This window comes from Haliotis cracherodii, unplaced genomic scaffold (assembly GCF_022045235.1).
Source record: "Haliotis cracherodii isolate W230 unplaced genomic scaffold, xgHalCrac1.p SCAF_15, whole genome shotgun sequence".
Taxonomy (NCBI): Eukaryota; Metazoa; Mollusca; class Gastropoda; order Lepetellida; family Haliotidae; genus Haliotis; species Haliotis cracherodii.
In genome coordinates, this window is record NW_027266270.1 from 13,169,124 (window position 1) to 13,190,369 (window position 21,246).

Sequence of the window (21,246 nt, forward strand, 5' to 3'; positions counted from 1 at the left end):
GCATATATGTAAACTAATGTAAATGAATAATTTGCCTACTATGTGTGTTACACCAATGACACATGTCGTTACCCCACGTATATCGTGACTTCTTTATACTGACAAAAAGTTTTATGTTGTGTGTACTACGTAACGGGGTTACATAACTATTATTCAGTTCTATCAATTGGTGAACTGAACCATAAAAACATGATTTATTTCTACGCCAATTGGCAAGTATTCTGTTTAGATTATCTATTTCGACTACAAATAGGAATAGATAGGGAGATACCGGGTCTCCCTGTCTACATCCCCTTTCTAACATAACAAAAGGATGAAAGATGCCAATAGATGCTGATGCATTATCAGTTAAGATCTTTATGCATTTAATGATATTTTGTCCAAATCCAAACTTTCTAATACTTGTTCAATGAATTGTTTTAAGACTGTGTCAAAAAACGATTCAAAATCAATTAATAACAGCAGGCCTGGCCTGTTTAGCCTTCTAGTTTCAAAGATAATATCATAGTGTGTTCTTATATTTCCTGTTATATATCTTCCAGGAATAAAGCATATTTGGTTGTCATGCATACTTGTATTTAATGTTATTATTAGTCTATATGGAATACATGAACTGATTTTTTAAAAGGGAACTTTGAAATGTAATTGGACGCCAGTTTTTAATAATTTTCTGCCTTTATTTGGTTTGGGAAGACAAGTGATAATTCCTCTGTTCATTGTTATGGATAATCTATTATATTTAAAGGTTTCCTGCATAAATCTATGAATCCATGGGTCATGGGCTCTCCAAAAGAACTTAAAGAATTCAATCGGATAACCATCAATACCTCGGCTCTTATATGTTTCATGGACAGAACTGCTTTATCAATTTCTTCAATGCTTATGTCCCTCTCAAGATATTCTATGTCATTTTTACTTAGTTCAGGTGTTTTGATATTGTTCATTTTAATATCATTGGCTTGCCCAGTTGTTGTTTTTCTTGCATTGTACAGATTATTGTAGAAGTATTTTGACTCTTCTAGGATAGATTTGCCATCTGTGACTGTGTCTCCATTTTCATTTAGGATACTATTAATAATCTTACTTGTGTAATTTCGATTTTCTAAATGACAAAAACAACTTGTTGTTTTCCATCCTTCCTCGAACCGTCTTATTCTATTTCGAATTAGAATTCCTCTTACTTCTTCTTGTAATAATTCGTTTATATTTTCAAAGTCATTTCTGATAGTTTCTTCAAGGACTGATATTTTTCTGTTAGCTCTTTAATCTTTTGATGCTTATTCTTTTTAAAAAAGAAGAAACATAAATGGCTTTACCCCGTAAACTGTTTAAGAAAATTTCAAGAAACAAAAAATCAGATTCAGTGTTGCATGTTCAATATGTTGGTCTACTTCTTCCGTTAATTTGTTTTTAACTATTTTAATGTACTCTCCGTTACGTAACAGTGAAGTATTAAATTTCCAGTAACCTCGACCTCAGTCCTTCCTTAATGCATTTGAGATGGTTAATGTGATAGGGGAATGGTCGGATTGATAACTAGGTACAAGCCCTGTATCATATGTCTTGTGAAACTAAAAAGAAAGCAAGTCTTGCTTACTGCCTTGGATTGTTTTTCCACCATGTAAATGTTTTACTTTCCTCATTTTGTTCTCTCCATACTAAATGAAATTGTGCTGTAGTTTCTAAAACAGCGATTATTGCATTAGAGTTGTTTATATTTTTGTAATTTTCCAAATCACCTGATGGGTAAAGCACAAGATTCCAATCACCTACAGATGATCATGGATTCATTTTCGAATTTATCAATGCCCTTAAATATATAGGCATAAAATGATGGCTCATCCTTATTTGAACCGTATAACTTTTATTCCATCTAGTGTTATATCAGAAATAATATAATTGCCATTTGTGAACAACCAAACTTTGTTTGTGGATGTTATTTCAATATTGTTATAAAATAGGATTGCAACTCCCCCGGAATTAGACTTTAAAGGTTTTCTATTCACTATGTTTACTTTATTATCTATTACTGAAGAAAGTGTAAGTTAATTTAATGGAAATGTTTCCCTTAAGATTGTTGGACATAACTTTAGAAATGACTTTTTAAAAAGATTTTGACATAAAGAAAAAGAACATGAACGTAACAAACACCAAATTTCTGTTGTCTCTCCTCATTTGACAAAGGCAAGGTTACAGATATATTTTTTTTTAAGAAGAAGAACTTTTATTTGCATGAAGGCCTCGGGCCCATATACAATTACAGTTCACAATATAATTGTTCACAGATGCAACGGTAAAGTAACGTGGCACATGAATTATGTCATAATTGAACTGTACTACTTGTTCTTTTTGCATACGCGTAATATGGGAAACGTGATAAACTGTTTAAGACTGCTTCATTGTTATTGTTATAATAGATTTGAAATGGTTCATGCCAGGATATCGGCAAAGTTTTGCCGGTAAGTATTCTTTTCTGAGATCATTATAAAATGAACAATTGAGTAAAAAATGAAATTCATCTTCTATACCATTATTACAGACTGGACATATTCGAAAAGACTTTTCTATCGACAGATATCTGCCTCCATTATTCTTCAATTTTAAAAGACCTGCTCTAAATCTTACAATTATGTTTCTAAATTTTCTTTCATACAGAACTGAAATAAATTTTCAGGTTCTAAAAGACTTTTAAACTCTGCATATAAATGATATCTTGAACTAGAGTTTAAGACTGATCTCCAGTTTTGGTAAAACATGTTTATACAAGTATCCTTAAAAAGTCGTAGAAATGAAAGCTGGTTCCCAACTGTTTGCGATATCCATACAAAACCAAAGCCACGAGAAAAAAGAAGTAAACGAATGTTAGTAGCCCATGTATGGCGTCCACAGTTATCTAAATACAATAACATATTATAAGCCTTTTTTGGCAATCTGTCTTCATTCATATGAATTAATTTAGGCCAAAACTTAAGTGTTCTAACATAGGAGTTGATGTACAGATTGCCTTCATTCATATGAATTAATTTAGGCCAAAACTTAAGTGTTCTAACATAGGAGTTGATGTACAGTGGAAAGCGACCCGTTTCCCCGTAGATTATATCGTTTGGGGTTTGTTGTCCTACTTGCAGGAATTCCTTACAGGCTAATAGATGAACTTTTTCCCAATTTGTCATATTGCTGAAATCCCCACACTTCAGAGCCATATAAAAGTATAGGTTGTATTTGCGAAACGAATATCTTAAAGAACACTGACTTTGAAATAAGATCAATTTTACTTTAAGTTGCAATCAATTCGACCAAAGCTCTTTTTGCTCTCAGTGCTAGGTCAGATATACTTTTACTGAATTTTCCTGATGAAGAAAAAGGTAAACCAAGATATTTGTAGCTTGACACTACCTCAACCTTTTCTCCCCTATAATACCAAATATCCTTTCTTGAAAGCATCCCACCTCGTCTGAATACAACAACTTTTGTTTTTTCGAGATTTACCGTTAAATTCCATTTTTCTGTGTGGGTTTCTAGAATATTCAACCGAGTCTGTAGCCCCGTGACACTATCAGATGTTAAAATAACATCGTCGGGAAACAACAATAACAGTATCTCTATTAAATCAGGGAATAACTGTACACCATGCTTTCCATTAGAAATAACTTCATTTGATAATTCACTTATGAAAAGTGAAAACAGTAATGGACTCAAAATACACCCTTGTCGTAGACCAGTAGGGCAGTCCAAATAATCTGTGAAACCTAGATCACATTTTACACACGATTTAACACTTTTATATAAAATTCTTAAAGCTTTTAACATTTTACTACTTATACCATGAGACATTTAGAGATTCCACAACTTATCACGGTTAACAAAATCAAAAGCCTTTTCAAAATCTACAAATGCCGCATAAAATTTTGATTTCTTTTTACATAAACATTTCTGAATAATAGCACACAGAGTAAATATGTGGTCGGTGGTTGCATAACCCTTTCTGAAACCGGCCTGTGTTTCTGGTATTCTGTTCCCGATGTTTGCCCATATAGTTAGTCGTTTACTTAAAACAGACGTGTAAACTTTACCTTTAACGCTGAGAAGTGAAATACCACGATAGTTATCAGGATTACTTTTCTCTCCTTTTTTTATGAACAGGAATGATAATAGATTTTGACCAAACATCAAGAAAAACACCAGACTAAAATATTCTATCAAATAACACATTCAGAAAGGGCATGACAACATTTTCAGAGACTTTTAACATTTCAATTACCACATCATCTATACCTGAAGCTTTGCCATCTTTCAAATGAGATATAGCATTATGTATCTCTTCATCTGTTAAAGTGGAGTCCAAAATATACTCTTCCACATTGTTTACCACATTAGCACAGTTGGGTTACAAATTTACTTCGTTGTCTACGTTCGATGAGGAAGTATTCTGATCACATAAGATAGCAGCATTGAACACATTGCTAAAATGGTTAAACCAAGCATCACTGCTTATATAAATTTTGCTTACTACACGGCTTGGATATACCTCGGAGAAGTTTCCAAAACTGTTTTTGATAAGATATAACTGCTGTCAACGCCTTCGCAGTCTTTGTCTTAAATTCAAATTTTGACTTTCGGCAGACAAATTTATATCTATTCCTCAAAGTACAGTATTGTCTTCTGAATAAGTTTGATTTAGATCTCCGAAATAGTCTAAGATATTCCTTAGCTTTACGCTTAGCTATCCTACACTCATAACTGTAAAATCCATTTCTAACATTTTTAGGGTAAACTGTTATTTTCATACAACTTGCAGCATCTAGCAAGGTGGAAACAAACATATCAAGAGCTGAATTGATGTCCAACTAAATTCTATAAATTCAATCTGACACTATCAAACATATGAGGTCGATGCCAGGAAATCCCACCATATGAATCCATGTGCTCGATGCCAAGAAGTATGATTATGTCAATCCATGTTCTCGATGCCAGGGAATCCGTCTATATATCAATCCATGTGCTCGATGCTACGGATCTGATTACATCAATCCATGTGCCTGATCAGAGAGAATACGACTATATCAATCGAGACAACTGTACGAGACGACAGGGCTCTTCCATGTCTTGTGAGGCATCTGTCCGAAACCGGCTACAATCATTTAAATTGAAGTCACGAAGGGTCATCAAACGTGCCTTGTTAACTGATCATCACCAGAAGCTTCGATCGGCTTGGTGTATGGCTCGACATCATTGAAATCTGAGGTTATGGCGACAGATCCATTGGTCTGATGAAAGCAGATTCTTGCTGCACGTCATAGATGAGCGAATGCAGGTTTGGTGACACAGAAAGAACAACGCCTGGGAACATCGTCCGCCGGGTGTGGGCTCTGTCGTGGGGTGGGCGCAATATTTCATGACTGTAAACTTAACGTGGTAACAATACGAAGCACTCTCAACGGTGATCGTTACATCCAGAACATCCTCAATTCTGTTGTGGTGCCACATCTTGATGATCATGCACAATCATCCACCCGACCAGTGTTTATGGACGACAACGCTTAACCCCATAGTTCAGTAACAATGAACAGTAACGGTCGTTCATTCCTGATCATGGAACTCCCCAGATCCATAATTTTTGCGGTTATCAATTTTGATTAATTACAGGACTCTCGCAATTGTGTTATTAGTACAATTAAAATAAATATTGAACACCCCTCTCTGTGTTTTCATAAGTCAAGAATCTCATCTTACACAAGACAGTTAACGCCCCATCACAGCTCAGGTTTGACGTGAATGATACCCTGTTCTTATACAGACATGGTCGTAAAACCTGGGGGTGCTTATTTAATTTCTATGTGTATTAAGACGGATTTGTAAATATAATATATATATATATATAAATAATTATGGACAACCCTGAGGGTTTAATGTTTCTGATCTTTGTTCAGAAAGTTTTTTTTACCACGGGTCTGCTCTCACTTCTGACTTAACTGCTGCATTATGTATTGACCATTCGCTTCTTGGGAAGGCGCGTTAGATATGAGATTATATTATAAATATATAATATATGTCAGTCGAAGCGACATGATTCACGTCACACAATATTAGTTTTTTAAATTATCTGTTTGCTGTCTCGTCAGATTGGCTCATGCGATTGGCCAGTTCAGATCCGGGGTATTCGCAGTGAAGTGTAAAGAAATTAACCTACTTCGTGAGACCGCTAATGTATGTTGCTGATCACTGAACGCTGTGTGACTTTGTGAATATACCGAACCACGTTATCACTTTACCGTCATTGTCCGAGATACTGCACCACATCAAAATAATAAGCGATTTGTGAAAAGTATTTTCTTCAAGTTATGTTAAGTGCTTCGTCCGTTTCTTCCATGGTATACCATAAAAAGCTAACGTTAAAAGTGCTTTCTCATTCATTGTTTATGAGGCGCAAGCTGACACTAGAAGTCGCTGACGTCACATATGATCCCCATGGCCCAAACACGAGAGATCGGGTGACACGGATTGTGTTTGTGTTGTGTTGTGTTGAACGATTTAAGTTCAACTTTTGACGTGTGCCATAAACACAACTGGGACACATGTAAGACTTGATGTAAAGGTTGGGTTGTACGTTTCACACGTTTGTGAAACCAATTTACGGGTTATGTTTGGCGTGTACTTTATACACTGTTGAGACCAATTTACGTGTGACGTTTGGCCTTTTTCTTTATACAGTGTCGAGACCAATTTACGTGTGACGTTTGTCGTTTACTTTATACAGTGTCGGGACCAATTTACGTGTGACGTTTGGCGTGTACTTTATACAATGTTGAGACTAATTTACGTGTTATGTTTGGCGTGTGTTATACACTGTTGAGACTAATTTACGGGTTATGTTTGGCGTGTGTTATACGCTGTTGAGACTAATTTACGTGTGACGATTGGCGAGTGTCATACACTGTTGAGACTAATTTACGTGTTATGTTTGGCGTGTGTTATACACTGTTGAGACCAATTTACATGTGACACTTGGCATGTGCGACACACACTGGTGTTAAAAAAGCTCTCACTTGCCAACTGTCATATCATACCAATTTTGTACCAATTTTGTATTATGATACTGCCTCATTAAAATATACTACTCAATATTTTTTTAGGACCAACATAGCATACAGCAAATATGTGGCCCTTGGCAAATATTGAGCGGTATAAATACAATTACAGAATTGTACCATGTACCACTATGAGCGGTTTGGGTGAAATTCCTGTTATCTGAACACACGGTTGAGACCAAGTGTGAAGTAAAAGCTATGCTTGTCGTAAGAGGCGACTATGCTTGTCGTAAGAGGCGACTATGCTTGTCATAAGAGGCGACTATGCTTGTCGTAAGAGGCGACAATGTTTGTCGTAAGAGGCGACTATGCTTGTCGTAAGAGGCGACTATGCTTGTCGTAAGAGGCGACTATGCTTGTCGTAAGAGGCAACTCACTGGACACCCGCAACGCACACAATGTGTATAAAAATGTTCATGTTTGTTTGTTGCCTGACACCCTCAGAAGTACAGAAAATGTTTTGTTTGTTGTTTTACGCCGCACTCAGCAATATTCCAACTATATGATGGCGGTCTGTGAATAATCGAGTCTGAACCAGACAATCCAGTGATTTACATCCTGAGCATCGGTCCACGCAATTGGGATCGATGACACATATAAACCAAGTCAGCGAGCCTGACCACCCGATCCCGTTAGTCGCCTTTTACGGCAAGCATGGGTTTCTAAAGACCTATTCTATCCCGGATCTTCACGGGTCAGTACAGAAGTAAACAAACCAGCAATTAACTGATGGACAAGAAAATCCAGTGAACCGACATCACAGTTATTTGCATGATAAAATGAGGTATCAAAAATAGTTGTCATTGGCGAAGTCAGTTTCGTGTAAAACGAAACATCGGGCATAACGAACGGTATGATATATAACGAAATGGCGGATATAACGAAATTTCAGATATATGGAATTGGCTCATATAGTGAAATGACAGATATAGAGAAACGACGTATATAATGAACTGTCGGATGTATGCTGGACTTCTGATCTAACGCATTGATATTAATGTCAATCAGAGTTTCTTATATCAGGAACAGACATTTATTGTATTTCAAAAAGTGTACTTAACATCTTACTTTTCGCAAATCCCATCCAAATCAAGTCCAAATCAACATAATACATTAAAGTTACATAAAAGTCGAAATCTCTGCTTGCATGCCATAGTAATCTGTATATTGTTAAAAAAGTGTAAATACTTTAAGTTATTATCGTATTTTATTTATACATGAGGAAAAGTGTATTTCACTGTAATGTAAAGGCATTGTACCAGTTGACTTTGCTTGACATACGGGTACGTTTCGGTAAACAAAAGCTACCTTTTCGTGACGTGTTTCCTTGATATGAAAATCTCCTCTCGGAGAACGAGTGATACTAAAATTAACTTCATTGTTTTCATTGTTTACACCTGTCACTACGGACCAATGCCGTAGATGGTCTCGTGTGTCACTGAAACGACCGAACCTTTTCGGAGAGCGGGAGGTATTCACGCATGTTTTGCCTGATTCCATTGTAACGTGCTCTACATTTGCATCATTTATAAAGAGAACACAATGACTTTACATTATTATTTAAGCGTACATAGCATGAATCGAATCATCTTTCAGTACAACGAAGATATTCACAGCTGTTATCTATTTTGATGGATATATTCAGGTCATTAATCTGGCCATGGTTACGTTTGATCCTGTGTTTGATGTCGGTGTCAGGGTGGCCACGCCCTGTCAATAAGACAATGACTTGAAAGTCTGTTTGCATAAAATGCTCCTCAACCTCGAAAATCCAAATTCGTCCGGTTTGGTGAGGTTAAGCACCTGATATCTCATTTGATAAAGTCTCATTATTTCAAGTGAATCAATATATTTATAATGTAATACACTTTAAACAATTCAAAAACGATTGACTAGAGCTTGTAAGCTCCAAAAAACATTTCCATCATCATAAGAAATCTCCACTAAAAGCAGTCCCTATTGCACGATTCCGACATTATCATAAGCATGTGATTTATGATTTATTAAGAAATTGTGATGAGACCAGTTGTTTTCGAAAGGGTGGGCCTAACCTTTCCCGTCAGTTGCACCTATCACAAACACATGCAAATACAAGTCAATTATTCACCTGAAAAGATATCACGGACACATATAGTTCTAGCCAAAATAGGGAATGACATCGGACATCATTTTGTCACTGGTGCGTCAAATTCTTTAAAAGTTTTACTAATTAATAAGGCCTTGGATGATCCCTGATCAAACAGCTTTTGAGTAAGAGTCATATGACGCTCTTTGAAATCTTCGTAGAAATGGTATGCTCAGTTGTATCCAAACAATTGTAAAATATAGACTCCATAGACTAGAGCTGCTGGAATATTGATCGACATAAGGGATAATTTGACTATTGGAAAGTTGAAGACAGCCCTCTTGTCATACAGTCTTGTCGATAGTGTTGGGTCACTCTGAATTGAATCGTTTACATAAATCTAAATATGAAACAGATGAGGCGGTTTCACTTGTATCTTTTTATTTCAGTAGAGGTGGGTTTAATCAGAGTAAGGAAACTGGCTGTCTGATGACTATTGAACGATATCAGATCATCTGTGTACCTTAACGTAAACTTAACGTCTTGGACAAATTCCCTTGTTTTGATTTTGTCATTTCGTACAGCCATTCCGATTCACATGCATACAGAAACAAATCAGTAGGAAGGGGAGCATACGAAAAATATTTAAACCTCGTAAATCCAATTTACGTCCGGAATGACGAGGGTAAATAAAACTGACAAAACCCTTTACATATTCATAAGACTGACCGACTGACTGAGTATGGTTTTACGCCGCTTTTAGCAATATTCCAGCAATATCACGGCGGGGGACCCCAGAAATAGGCTTCACACATTGTACCCATGTCGGGAATCGAACCCGCGTCTTCGGCGTGACGAGCGAACGCTTTAACCACTAGGCTACCCGACGGCCCCCATATTCATAAGAAATCTCTGCCAAACGCAGAGTCCACTGTGCGATTCCAACTATATCATGAAGCGAATTTAACACTGTGAAATTCATTTAACAAAGTTTGATTATTTCACGCTATAAAAGCATGTATTACCATATTATAGAAACTCCCAGAAAATATGACAATAAATCCTTCTCAGACAACCACTGCTCAAAAAGGTTTATATATACTGAACAAAAAAATTAGGGATCATGAAATACGTTTATATACAATACATATTTTAAGAAACCTCACAACAATAATGATATCCCCCAAAAATATTCAATATCCATCGTCATTTTTGTTTAGTATTAGGCTCATGTCTTTTCACGAATCACATGCAATGTATTTTATCTTAAATTCGTCTGGTATAATCTTTGTAGAAGGAGTATGTTTGTACATGCGAAAGAAGGGTTGTGTTTTGTCATTTGGATGAACGATAAATTAATTTAGGAAGTTGTTCTGAGTTGGGAGATAAACAGAATTTGTTTCATCGTCCGCTTAAAAGGAAGCAGCTGCCGCTTTAGATCCGGATGAAGATTAATTATACACCTAGATATTTAAAGCAGTAAAATCGACAAAAACACTCAAGGACATTTCGTTCACTTTAATATTGTCTTTTTGCGGACATTTTAATTGTGTATTTTGGGTATATTCATAACAGGTATTAAACAGATGGTAGCACAACACTGATGCAACATTATATTATGGTGTTTATTATTATATACCTTTTCAATTAATATACACTTTCCTTTCCATATCTACGAAACGCCTCATTGATGATGTTTTAAATATTGCTTTGATATTTGTTATGATGTTATGCTTAATATTTCATTTTTTAAATGTCATTAATTTATTATTATACTGTTTTCTAAGAATAAGCTTACATAAACAAGCTATGGTGCATTCGCAACTATCCCGATAAGCACACAAGCCATTTATTACAAGATTTTATATATATGTTAAAGGCCTCACGATTTAACGTCAAGCACTGCAAAACAGCAAAGGGTCCCCAGAATCCTGTTTGTAGTCCTTCAATCATGTTTCCTTCACGTGGACTTAAAATGTTTTTTTGTCAGTTTAAAGAGGGCTGCACGATCGCAGTAGCAGTAGTAGTGGTAGTAGAAGTAGTAGTGGTAGTGGTAGTAGTAGTAGTAGTAGTAGTAGTAGTAGTAGTAGTAGTAGTAGTAGTAGTAGTAGTAGTAGTAGCAGCAGCAGCAGCAGCAGCAGATGTTGTCCTTCAATCATGTATGCTTCACATGGACTTAAAATGTTTTTTTTGTCAGTTTAAAGAGGGCTGCACGATCGCAGTAGAAGTAGTAGTGGTAGTAGAAGTAGTAGTGGTAGTAGTAGTAGTAGTAGTAGTAGTAGTAGTAGTAGTAGTAGTAGTAGTAGTAGTAGTAGTAGTAGCAGCAGCAGCAGATGTTGTGGAAGTTATACCAGTGTACACTATCAGTACAAAATACAATAAATGTAACCATGATGACGGTGATTAGCACTTCCGTTTCAACATACAGAAAGAATACAACTTATCATTCGAGGTTATATTCATATTTTACCGCCCCGAATGAAATATAATCAACCCAAGCAACATATAATGTGACAAAGGGTCTTGTCCTGCATTTAAAAATAAATCTGTTTGTATCAGTATTTCATTTTAAATATCTTAAATAGTTCAGTATCCTGGAAACAATGTCTAACCTCAAGTGCAAACAATATTGTATATACTGCCTGTCATCTACGGTGACTATAACCAACCTTCACTCACTCCCTTATCAATAATCAGAATGTCCTGTGAGCTAATATTTCAAATGTTATTATTATCATAAGGGAACAATATTTTTGGCAAAACCGGAGTATTATGCCCTACGTTCTAATCATACAATTAGCAAATGAAATTCATACAAATGTATATTTCCATATTCAAACATGTGTATCTGTGGGAAAAAACATGTACTTTGGACTGAAGACTTTAATTCAGAAACTGGATTTAAACAAATATGTAGAAAAATACAAAATAAAATTGAATTATTTATTAACATATGTTGATATCATGCTTATTTCAAAACGTAAACAGCCCTATCGGCAGGTCACAAGGTTATGGGAAACTTTTCATTTCAGTCCTGATGTCACTTATAGAAAACACGTTATCAGGAAAAATGATTATGCTTGTTTTAAGTTTGTAACCCCGATATAACAAGCCTCTGTGTGTTATTGATTCATCGTCGACTGTGTGTTGCAGATGTGAACATGTAGCAATCGAAAAACTGTAGTAATTCGAACAAGATACACATAGGTTAAAGATACTAGAGTGAGATTATTTAAAAAATTTGGCGACTGCTAAAATAAAAAAAGAGCATTGTAGATTAACTGGTGATGGAATACGGCTTTAAGCATATATTCCGTGTATAAATAATCCGATGTTTTTAGATCATGTTCTGTTGATAAGTGGTTGAATAAGACGTCACAGCATAAGCAACCTCATGTATCAATCCCGTATCATAAAGCATTATCGGGGGCGGTCAGGTAGCCTAGTGGTTAAAGCGTTCGCTCGTCACACCGAAGACCCGGGTTCGATTATCCACATGGATATAATGTGTGAAGACCATTTCTGGTATCCCCGCTGTGATTACTGGAATAACTCTAAAGGCGGCGTGAAACCATACTCACACGAAAAGCATTATTGCCAATGGACTATTCTCAGGGTTTCTGTTGTTCATGCTTTACATGCCCTTTTTGGACCTTTAGATTCACGGTTATCGTGAACTAGTATTTTATCGTACGATGTAATCTTGAAGATCTGGAATGAATGTCTGTATATGCATATGGCGCTTCTGGTGCACTTTCAAGACAAAATTATATTTTACACGGAAAATTTAAAGTCATTGAACAAATATGAAGTCACATGATGAATAATATGACAGGGGAAAACAATAATCTTAAAATAAGAGTTTTTTCCTGTGGCTAAAAACATAGAGGATATTCCGTGTAATATAATACATGATTATCTGATGCATCAATGAGGAAAGTCTAATAATGATCATCGTATCTATTCGTGTCAGTGATAATTATTTATATTTTGCCTTTTTTATCCTTCATGTTGGCACTGTATGTTTTGGTTTTTAAAATATATATTTGTTGCTTTTAAAAAAAGTTATATTCCTACCTGAAACAATAGACATTGTCATAACATTATGATGTGCCATAAATTTTGATTAGGAACAGTGTTCATCTTTAGACAGGTGTTCCATCGCGGGAATTCGCCACATGAATATTTGTTCATGCGCCTTCGAAACAACAGCTGATGATTCTGCTGACTTATACGGCACCGAACGGACGAGGTGTCCATTATATTGACAAATCGCCCGCCAAGCAAGCGAAACACGTGGTTGTGTTAGTTCAACATCTGGTTGTTAGGTGAAAAGTAATTATATAAATTGGGAAAATCTCATTGGCGGACTAGAATTTGGATATATATCACTGACACGCTACAGTAGCAGATTTATCGATTCTATCAATTATACATAAAGCAGCAAGTTGTATTTCATTGATTCTGATATCCGCGATGACAAATAACAGCTTTATTAACTTCGTGTTAACGACAAAGCATGTTGTTATCTGCCTGCGCGTTATTAATCGCTGTAAACAGGGCGTATGTTGTCTAGTGGGTCTTTTATAACGCTTCTCTGGTGCACTCTTTGACACAGCTCGACCAGACTGAGCTGATGTCTTATTTACCAATGAGTCAGCTATGACGTACGTGCAGCCACCGACCAACCAGAATGAGCTCGTAGGTGCTTCCCCCTTCATTTATTTATAGCTCTCCATATATGTCGCTTGGGGTCAATTTCTAGCTATGTGATTGGCTGACCTCATTTCCCTTCTGGTTATGAGGACAAATAATTCCGAGAAGACAACGACTGAAACCTGTATATAGCTATAAGTCCTCGGCGTGTTAATTCATTCTTACTCTGCCGTTGGATATACAAACAGCACCGATGCCGACCGGTGGGTTTTGAAACCTTGTCTATCTTATAACACTGAGGTGTCAACATTGCTTAAGCGATCTGCTTTTCATTTCGCTATTTACTTTTACTTTTACTTTATCTGTCGTATTGAAAAGTTTTATTTTGCACGTGCGCCACTTTACAGACACTTTTCTAAATGAAGTTTTATATTTTAAGTTATTAACTTGTGTTGTTATTATTAATTTTGCATGGTATGAAATGTAAATATCTTCTTGAATAAGTTCTTGTTGTTGTCATACTTCAACTTTCAACATGTTATATATTATATCTGTACTTGCGCTGGTATTGTTACTCTTGCATGGTATGACACTTTGTTTATATCTATCTTAATAAGCCCGTTGTAGTTTACATCTTTATAACTGTTAAAATTGTTATATGTTTATGCAGACTTCTTAAATGTCTCTCTTGTTAATGAGGATGAACAACAATTGAATTATATTTGATTATATTCTAGATTTCCACGTCATCAAGCTCTATCACGATTTGTGTCAAACGCCCATCAAATCAGAGGACATGTTGCACTCTGACCAACAGGTACGTTTGTTAAAACAAGAGAAAAGCTTCTTATGTTATAAACAACCAATTAAATAAATATTAAATATTGTTTTCAGACTTTAAAAATTGCAAAATTTGTTCTAGGTTCCTCAAACCAACACGGTGTTCTCCGAAGACTTCACCCAGGTGTCTGTGAAGACAGAGCCAGAGGTTTACCAGTACGACTTCACCGGGAACATTTTAGATACGTTCTCCTCTGCGGCGTTCCCTGCTCCCCTCGCCGGCTGCACATCAGTTACAGAGGTACCCGACCAGCAACTGAACGAGGGAGGGAGTCCCACTCATCTCATTGACTTGGACATGTATGACCGAAGTGACATCACCATGTATGACCAAAATGTCAGTGATGACAAACAAGTGCAGCAGGTTTTCTACCCGACTCCCAACCCAGACATCGCCATGGACGATGGCCTAGATGTGCTCTACGTTCTGGCCACGAGAGACATCAAAGAAGAGTGTATCGCACTACAAATATGTAAAGGTATGCACTGAGATGATAAACTAACAACAGTATGGGTGTGTAATGTTTTAAGAGGGAGATTATAGGACTTCTCCTTTTGCACATATCGTATAAAAAAAGACACTATATACGGAGTGGGAGGGGGGGGGGGGGGGGGGGAGGCTGTTTTTATATTATCAAAGCCTGGCCGTGCTTCGCGTTTGGTAGACTGCTATTTGGTTTATGGGAGATTTTGTTAAAGTTATTATTTTATTCTTTTTTTCAAATAGTTTAATCCTCTGTACGGTCTCGCCAAGGGGGACATCAAAGAATAATGTGTCGCATGTGGGTAGACCGCGATTTGGTGCGTTAATTTTGTTAATGTGATTATTTTTTTGTCAATAGTTTAATTTATTTCAACAGATCCTACTCGATGGTCGACCGAGGATGTCGGGAAATGGATCACACACATGTGTAGGAAGATGTCCATCCCTGACGTGACACTCGAGCTCTTTGACATGAACGGCAAATGTCTCTGCCTCCTCTCGCAAGCTGACTTCGAATGGCGATCCCCAGTTGGAGGGCCTCACCTCCACGCCCAGTTGGAAATATGGAAGAATTGTAAGCAAGAGAGAGAGAGAGAGAGAGAGGGAGAGAGGGAGAGAGAAGGGGGGGGAGGGGATAGGCTATCATATATATTTTTACGTCACTTATCCTGTATATTTATATATATGTATATATATATATATATATATATATATATATATATATATATATATATATATATATATATATATGTGTGTGTGTGTGTGTGTGTATTTGTGTGTAGAGGAGAACACACTAATATCCTCACATCAAAGGAAAATGTCGTGACGGAAACGCATCACTGAAAGGTACAGATAAATATTACTTATTCGTATTACATTAACCTTCAGTTGAAAGAAATTGCGATAAACACATAGTCATTTCCGTGTTTTGAATGTTAAATCATGTAATTACTGGATTTTTTAGTGCCATTAATCGCTCATAAACATCACCACGGGCCGGCAGCACGCAATAGGAGCACAAAGACATGTCAGTAGGGGCTTTTGGGTGGATATGCATCAGTGAAATCATGACTGATGGCTATATACATGTGTAGATTTCTGTCCGCGGGCATGTACATTTCACAACCGTGTCAACATGACCTATACTTTCTATTGGAAGAATGAAAAACACTGTATACGTGTATATGTGACCTGATGCTATCTTGTTTTGAGCTGCATTCGCCGCTGAGAAATACCATTCTTATCTAAAACGTGACGCGTAAGTCGAATGTTTACGACTTGGCAGTGGAGGTGGACCGCGCGCGCGCCGCACCCATGCCCCTCAAAAGTGAGGGTTTGTTTACATTCGAATACCTTTACGTGTAACAACAGGATAAGTGACGTATTGTCTAGCCTTGACCTTTAATCCAGAAAGGGCATAACCTACAAAATGTCACTCACTTTGCTTGGCTCGTTCTCAGCCAATCATCACCGAGCTCCGAGCTCAAGAATGTCTTACATCAAATATTTTTTTCTCCATGAAATTAACAATCCCCGTGGGTAATAAACTTCACGTATAACAAAGCCTTCTGAAACATTGTTGGTTTGAAGATATGAATAGATAAACGGCAGTAGCTATCACGATCCGGTTGACTAACCAAGCGTATAGCTTGTCCAGGCAGTTTTAATCTATTGTAAGTGCTTGCGCGTGCAAGTGCGTGATTGTTGTGTCACCGACGCAAAACAATGACAGAACAGCTTGCCCGTAACGGGGACGATGTCACCTGACACACAGCTGAATTCCATGTAATGTCACGGATAAAACAATGTCACAATATTACACAGTATTAACAAATTCGCGAATAAGATAATCTCACAACGATATAGCGATAATTAAATCTGTGTTTTATTTACCCATAAACCGTCCCAACATCAACAACCCCATTCTTTATTTTGCAGATTTTAAAATGGAGGAGATAAGCGAGACAGGCCGTTTCCATTCAGACAGCCTGGCCGACTCACCTATGACTCTGGAGGGGAGCCGCTTCTGCGCCTCCCCCAGCAGCTCGTCGCCTGGGTCCCCGGGGTCGTCAAGCCTCGACAGCAACCCAAGCTCGCCACCCCGCAGGCAAATGCTTGACGAATTATTTACATACCGTAAGTTGTCGTCCTACTTCATTTTTCCGTCTGTAAATGTCGCGGCTTTAAAATGTAAGCTATGACTTGCTACCTGCTTCGTATAATGTCCTGGATGATAAACTGCATTGGCGCAAAAGTTTCTCCCTGTATCCACAGTTATGCAGAGAAACTTACAATTTCAAGGGAGTTTGATCAGATATCAAATTTCACCACAAAGACCACAAACACAGTGAATATCCGCTCTTCAGTATTGTGAGAGTGACCTACATGTTTTGCGCATGCCGTGAGAATAATGGCGGTAGATTTAAAATATCAAACCAAAAAGAATCACCTTTTGTTGAGCCGTGAAACTGATCGGACAAGGAATTCGCAACACCACTGAAATTATCACGCAAGACGACGACTTATTGCTGAATTCGTTGAGCTTTAGCGCAGCATGCTGCTTAAGACGTTGGCTCCATCAAGCCGGGTTCGATTTACACATTGGTTCAAAACGCCAATCCAAAAGTTAGCACCCCCGTTGTTAATAAATAAAGGTATAAGCTTCATGTCACAACCTACATTGATAATCGATTGAATTTTTGTGAACTCATGCTCATAATATTCATTCTTTTTTTCCAGGAGCTTCAACGCATGAGAAAGAAGAGCCACGTGAAAAAGCAGCACCCGTACCAACACAACACAAACAAACAATTCATCTGTGGCAGTTTTTGAAAGACTTGTTATTGAAACCCCAGTCATTCAGCGGTTGTATTAAGTGGGTGGACAGGTCGAAAGGAATATTCAAAATTGAGGACTCGGGCAGAGTGGCAAAAGAATGGGGCCGCAGGAAGAACAGGCCGCTAATGAATTACGACAAGCTGAGTCGGTCCATCCGTCAGTACTACAAGAAAGGCATCATCAGGAAAACAGAGCACTCAAAACGACTTGTTTATCAGTTCTGCGCACCGTACTTGTAACAACAGCGTTGATTCGCTGTTTGTGATCACGTGATCTCCTCCCTAGGAGAAGCGCTTTTGGATTGGTCACCGTTAAGCCAGGACATTTTTGTTGTCGAGAGGGTGATGCGATCAGATATTGGAGCGCTCATTGGCTGTGATACAGGTCAGGTGGCCCATTGTTACCGCATAACAATATGACGTATACTTTACGTAACAATCACGTCATAGAGGCGCCAGATTTACCTGAGCCAAATCCAGAAGGCAGCAACTCAATTTTGTTCGTTCAAAATTGACCAAATCCCATTGCATGTAGATCTGTGAATCTTCATGGTATCTGAAAAGGCTTAATGTTTGGGGATTTCATTCTGTAGTTCGAGGCAACAGATACCCAAATTCTCTCATATATCGAAACATGTTATTACATTTCACAGCTGTTAATCAAACTGTCTCCAAGAGGCTTAACTTATTATTGTTGTAGTCGCACAAAGTGTATGTGTAAATATGTTTAGGCGAAACCAACGTTAACCCAAATGGTGCTTTGAACATTCTATCGTGTGTCCCGTGTAATAGGAGATACTCCTGAACGGGCTTTTGTGTGTACATAAATCTCCATGTTTTTTATTTCTATTTTATACAAAATAACTACAAAATACATGAATAAAATGAAAATGAAAATATTATTTATTTGTCCTTTTCTTCACGAGAAGTGACCCTGTGAATTGCAACACAATATGCTAATGGTATATTTGGGGATATACATTGCTACACTTCTCCGAGTGCGATGTCAAATCCACCGGAATAGCTCCTGAAACCTGGAAGTTAATCCACAAGCTTAAGGGGAAGTATCACATAGTGACGGCACCACGTGTTAGCGAAACGGTGAGCGTATCCTGCCCCACCGGTGGCACCCGTCACAAACACATGCAAAGGCAAGTCAGCTGTTCACCAGAAGAAACTCGTAGACATACGGTACACGTCAGAGGACGAAATTGTATCGACATAATTTGCATTACTGATGCATTACAAATTGAAACTGCAACAACCAAAATAACACAGTACAAGTCTGAAGGTCGAATGAACATAGGCATACCTGAATGACTTTGGGGGATGTCTTAGTTGGGTGTATTCATGATATTTCACTCGGACCCCACACCGTAGGGCTGGGATGGGTAACTCGGGTACTCGGATCGGGTAGGTCCTGAGTAGGACCCGGGTACCCACAGGACTACCCGGACCCGTGGTTAGTCACGTGATATATTATTTGATGATAAAAACTCACTATAGCTCATTGGTTACACCACAAGTCGCTAATGTTCGCATTTCTTTCTGACGATGCACACATTCCTTTTGGCTGGTATATGTTTCAGTAAAGATAAAACTTCAGTCAACTTCAGTGTATTGATCGTTTGATACAAGAATCTAAATAGTTTTGTTTAGGGCTGCAGTAAAACAATTCCCAATCAGACATTTTGTTCCCAACTCTTGAGACCGGGTAATAGGGGATCGGGTACTCGGGTAGTAAATTTGGACTCGTCCCAGCGTGGTCTACAACACAAACATTCTGTTGTCCCTAGCAGCAGTGTTGCCACTAACGCATTCGCGTTGTAAAAAGAAGAATATGATTTGGTTTGTTTGTTTGTTTGTTGTTTAACGCCGCATTCAGCAATATTCCAGCTATATGACAGCGATCAGTAAATAATCGAGTCTGGTCCGGACAATCCAGTGATTGACATCATGAGCATCGGCCCACGCAATTGGGAGACGATGACATGCATCAACCAAGTCAGCGAGCCTGACCACCCAATCCCGTCAGTCGCCTCTTACGACAAGCGTAGGCGCTTTTTACGGCAAGCATGGGTTCCTGAAGACCTATTCTACCCCAGAAGAATATGAATAAACATTATCATCCCTATATCAACTGGCGGTCAAAAGAAAAATAAAACAAATAAGATATGGTTATTCGATGGTGATGTATCTAGTACGGGTATCATAGGCGATATTACATCCCTCATATCAATGAGTATCCCACAACAGGTGACGTTACCTTTTTTAGCCCGGCAGATTAGTTCAAAAACATCATTCCTAATTTGCAAATAAGTACGCCCATGCATAAAGATATTTTCCGAAGCAGTGATAATTTAAATTTGCATAATTACAACTAAGTCTTCATCAGTTTAGTTTCCACGTGTAAAACCTCATACTCGACTTTCATTAGATGAGAAATAAATGTAAACGCCCTTCTCCATCAAGTTACATCGTGCTTCTTGGATTTGAGGATGACTTCGCAAATATTTTATTGCGAAATCACAAAAATTCCCCACAGTCAATGTAGGTCACAATAACCTCATACACACAACCATAAAATGCATTAGCCCAGCTGGAACTATTCAACCAACTTCAAGCATAAAAGTCAGTAAATAAAATGAAAGAGTATGCATATAAACAGTCAAAGGTAAAAACGTCTGCAATGCAATGTGAAAGATGTGAAGAAAAAAACGTGTTTTTACTGCTCCAAACGACACGCTTCGTTCTTCTCCGATAAAGGAAGTTTTGAATTTTACATTTTAAATTTTAAGTTCAAAATGTAAATTACAATAGCCCGTAGATATATGAACATCTGGTCGTAAACCTCTATGTGCACACGGCTCCAGGTGTTTGACGGACGACCAGCTCTGGTTTACTGTGGGTAGAGACGGCGCACCAGGTACCGGTCCACATCAGGATGATGTTATGGTACCTGAATAATTCCCACAGCATGTATCTACTTGATATCATAAATTGATATGCATACACACTACAAATTCAGTAACAAAATTTTTATTTAAAAATTTCTTGTTGACGATTACCTAAACGAAATTTGGAATCAAAACATGAGCCGATGAAATACATAATCTGAGATAGCTCATGATATAAATGTATGGCCATTATTGAAGGTGTAATTAAACCTCCCTAATCCGGTCGTTATACCGTCCGGGTTAACGAATGGTGGTGATCACAAGAACAGTTAAGGTACTTTGATAGGAAGATCTGGGCAGAGCCACTCGTCTTAAAATA

At 37.6% G+C, this 21,246-nt stretch overlaps 1 protein-coding gene across 1 annotated transcript; it reads left to right on the forward strand.

Annotated features, from left to right (window-relative positions):
• The first annotated feature begins 13,962 nt into the window (after positions 1-13,962).
• Positions 13,963-18,855, forward strand: LOC139462296 (SAM pointed domain-containing Ets transcription factor-like). Its single transcript, XM_071243921.1, has 6 exons — positions 13,963-14,072; positions 14,547-14,626; positions 14,732-15,128; positions 15,510-15,707; positions 17,072-17,269; positions 17,873-18,855. The coding sequence occupies exons 1-6, from the start codon at positions 14,063-14,065 to the stop codon at positions 18,208-18,210; spliced, it is 1,221 nt and encodes a 406-aa protein (XP_071100022.1). The 5' UTR covers positions 13,963-14,062; the 3' UTR covers positions 18,211-18,855.
• Positions 18,856-21,246: the final 2,391 nt, after the last annotated feature.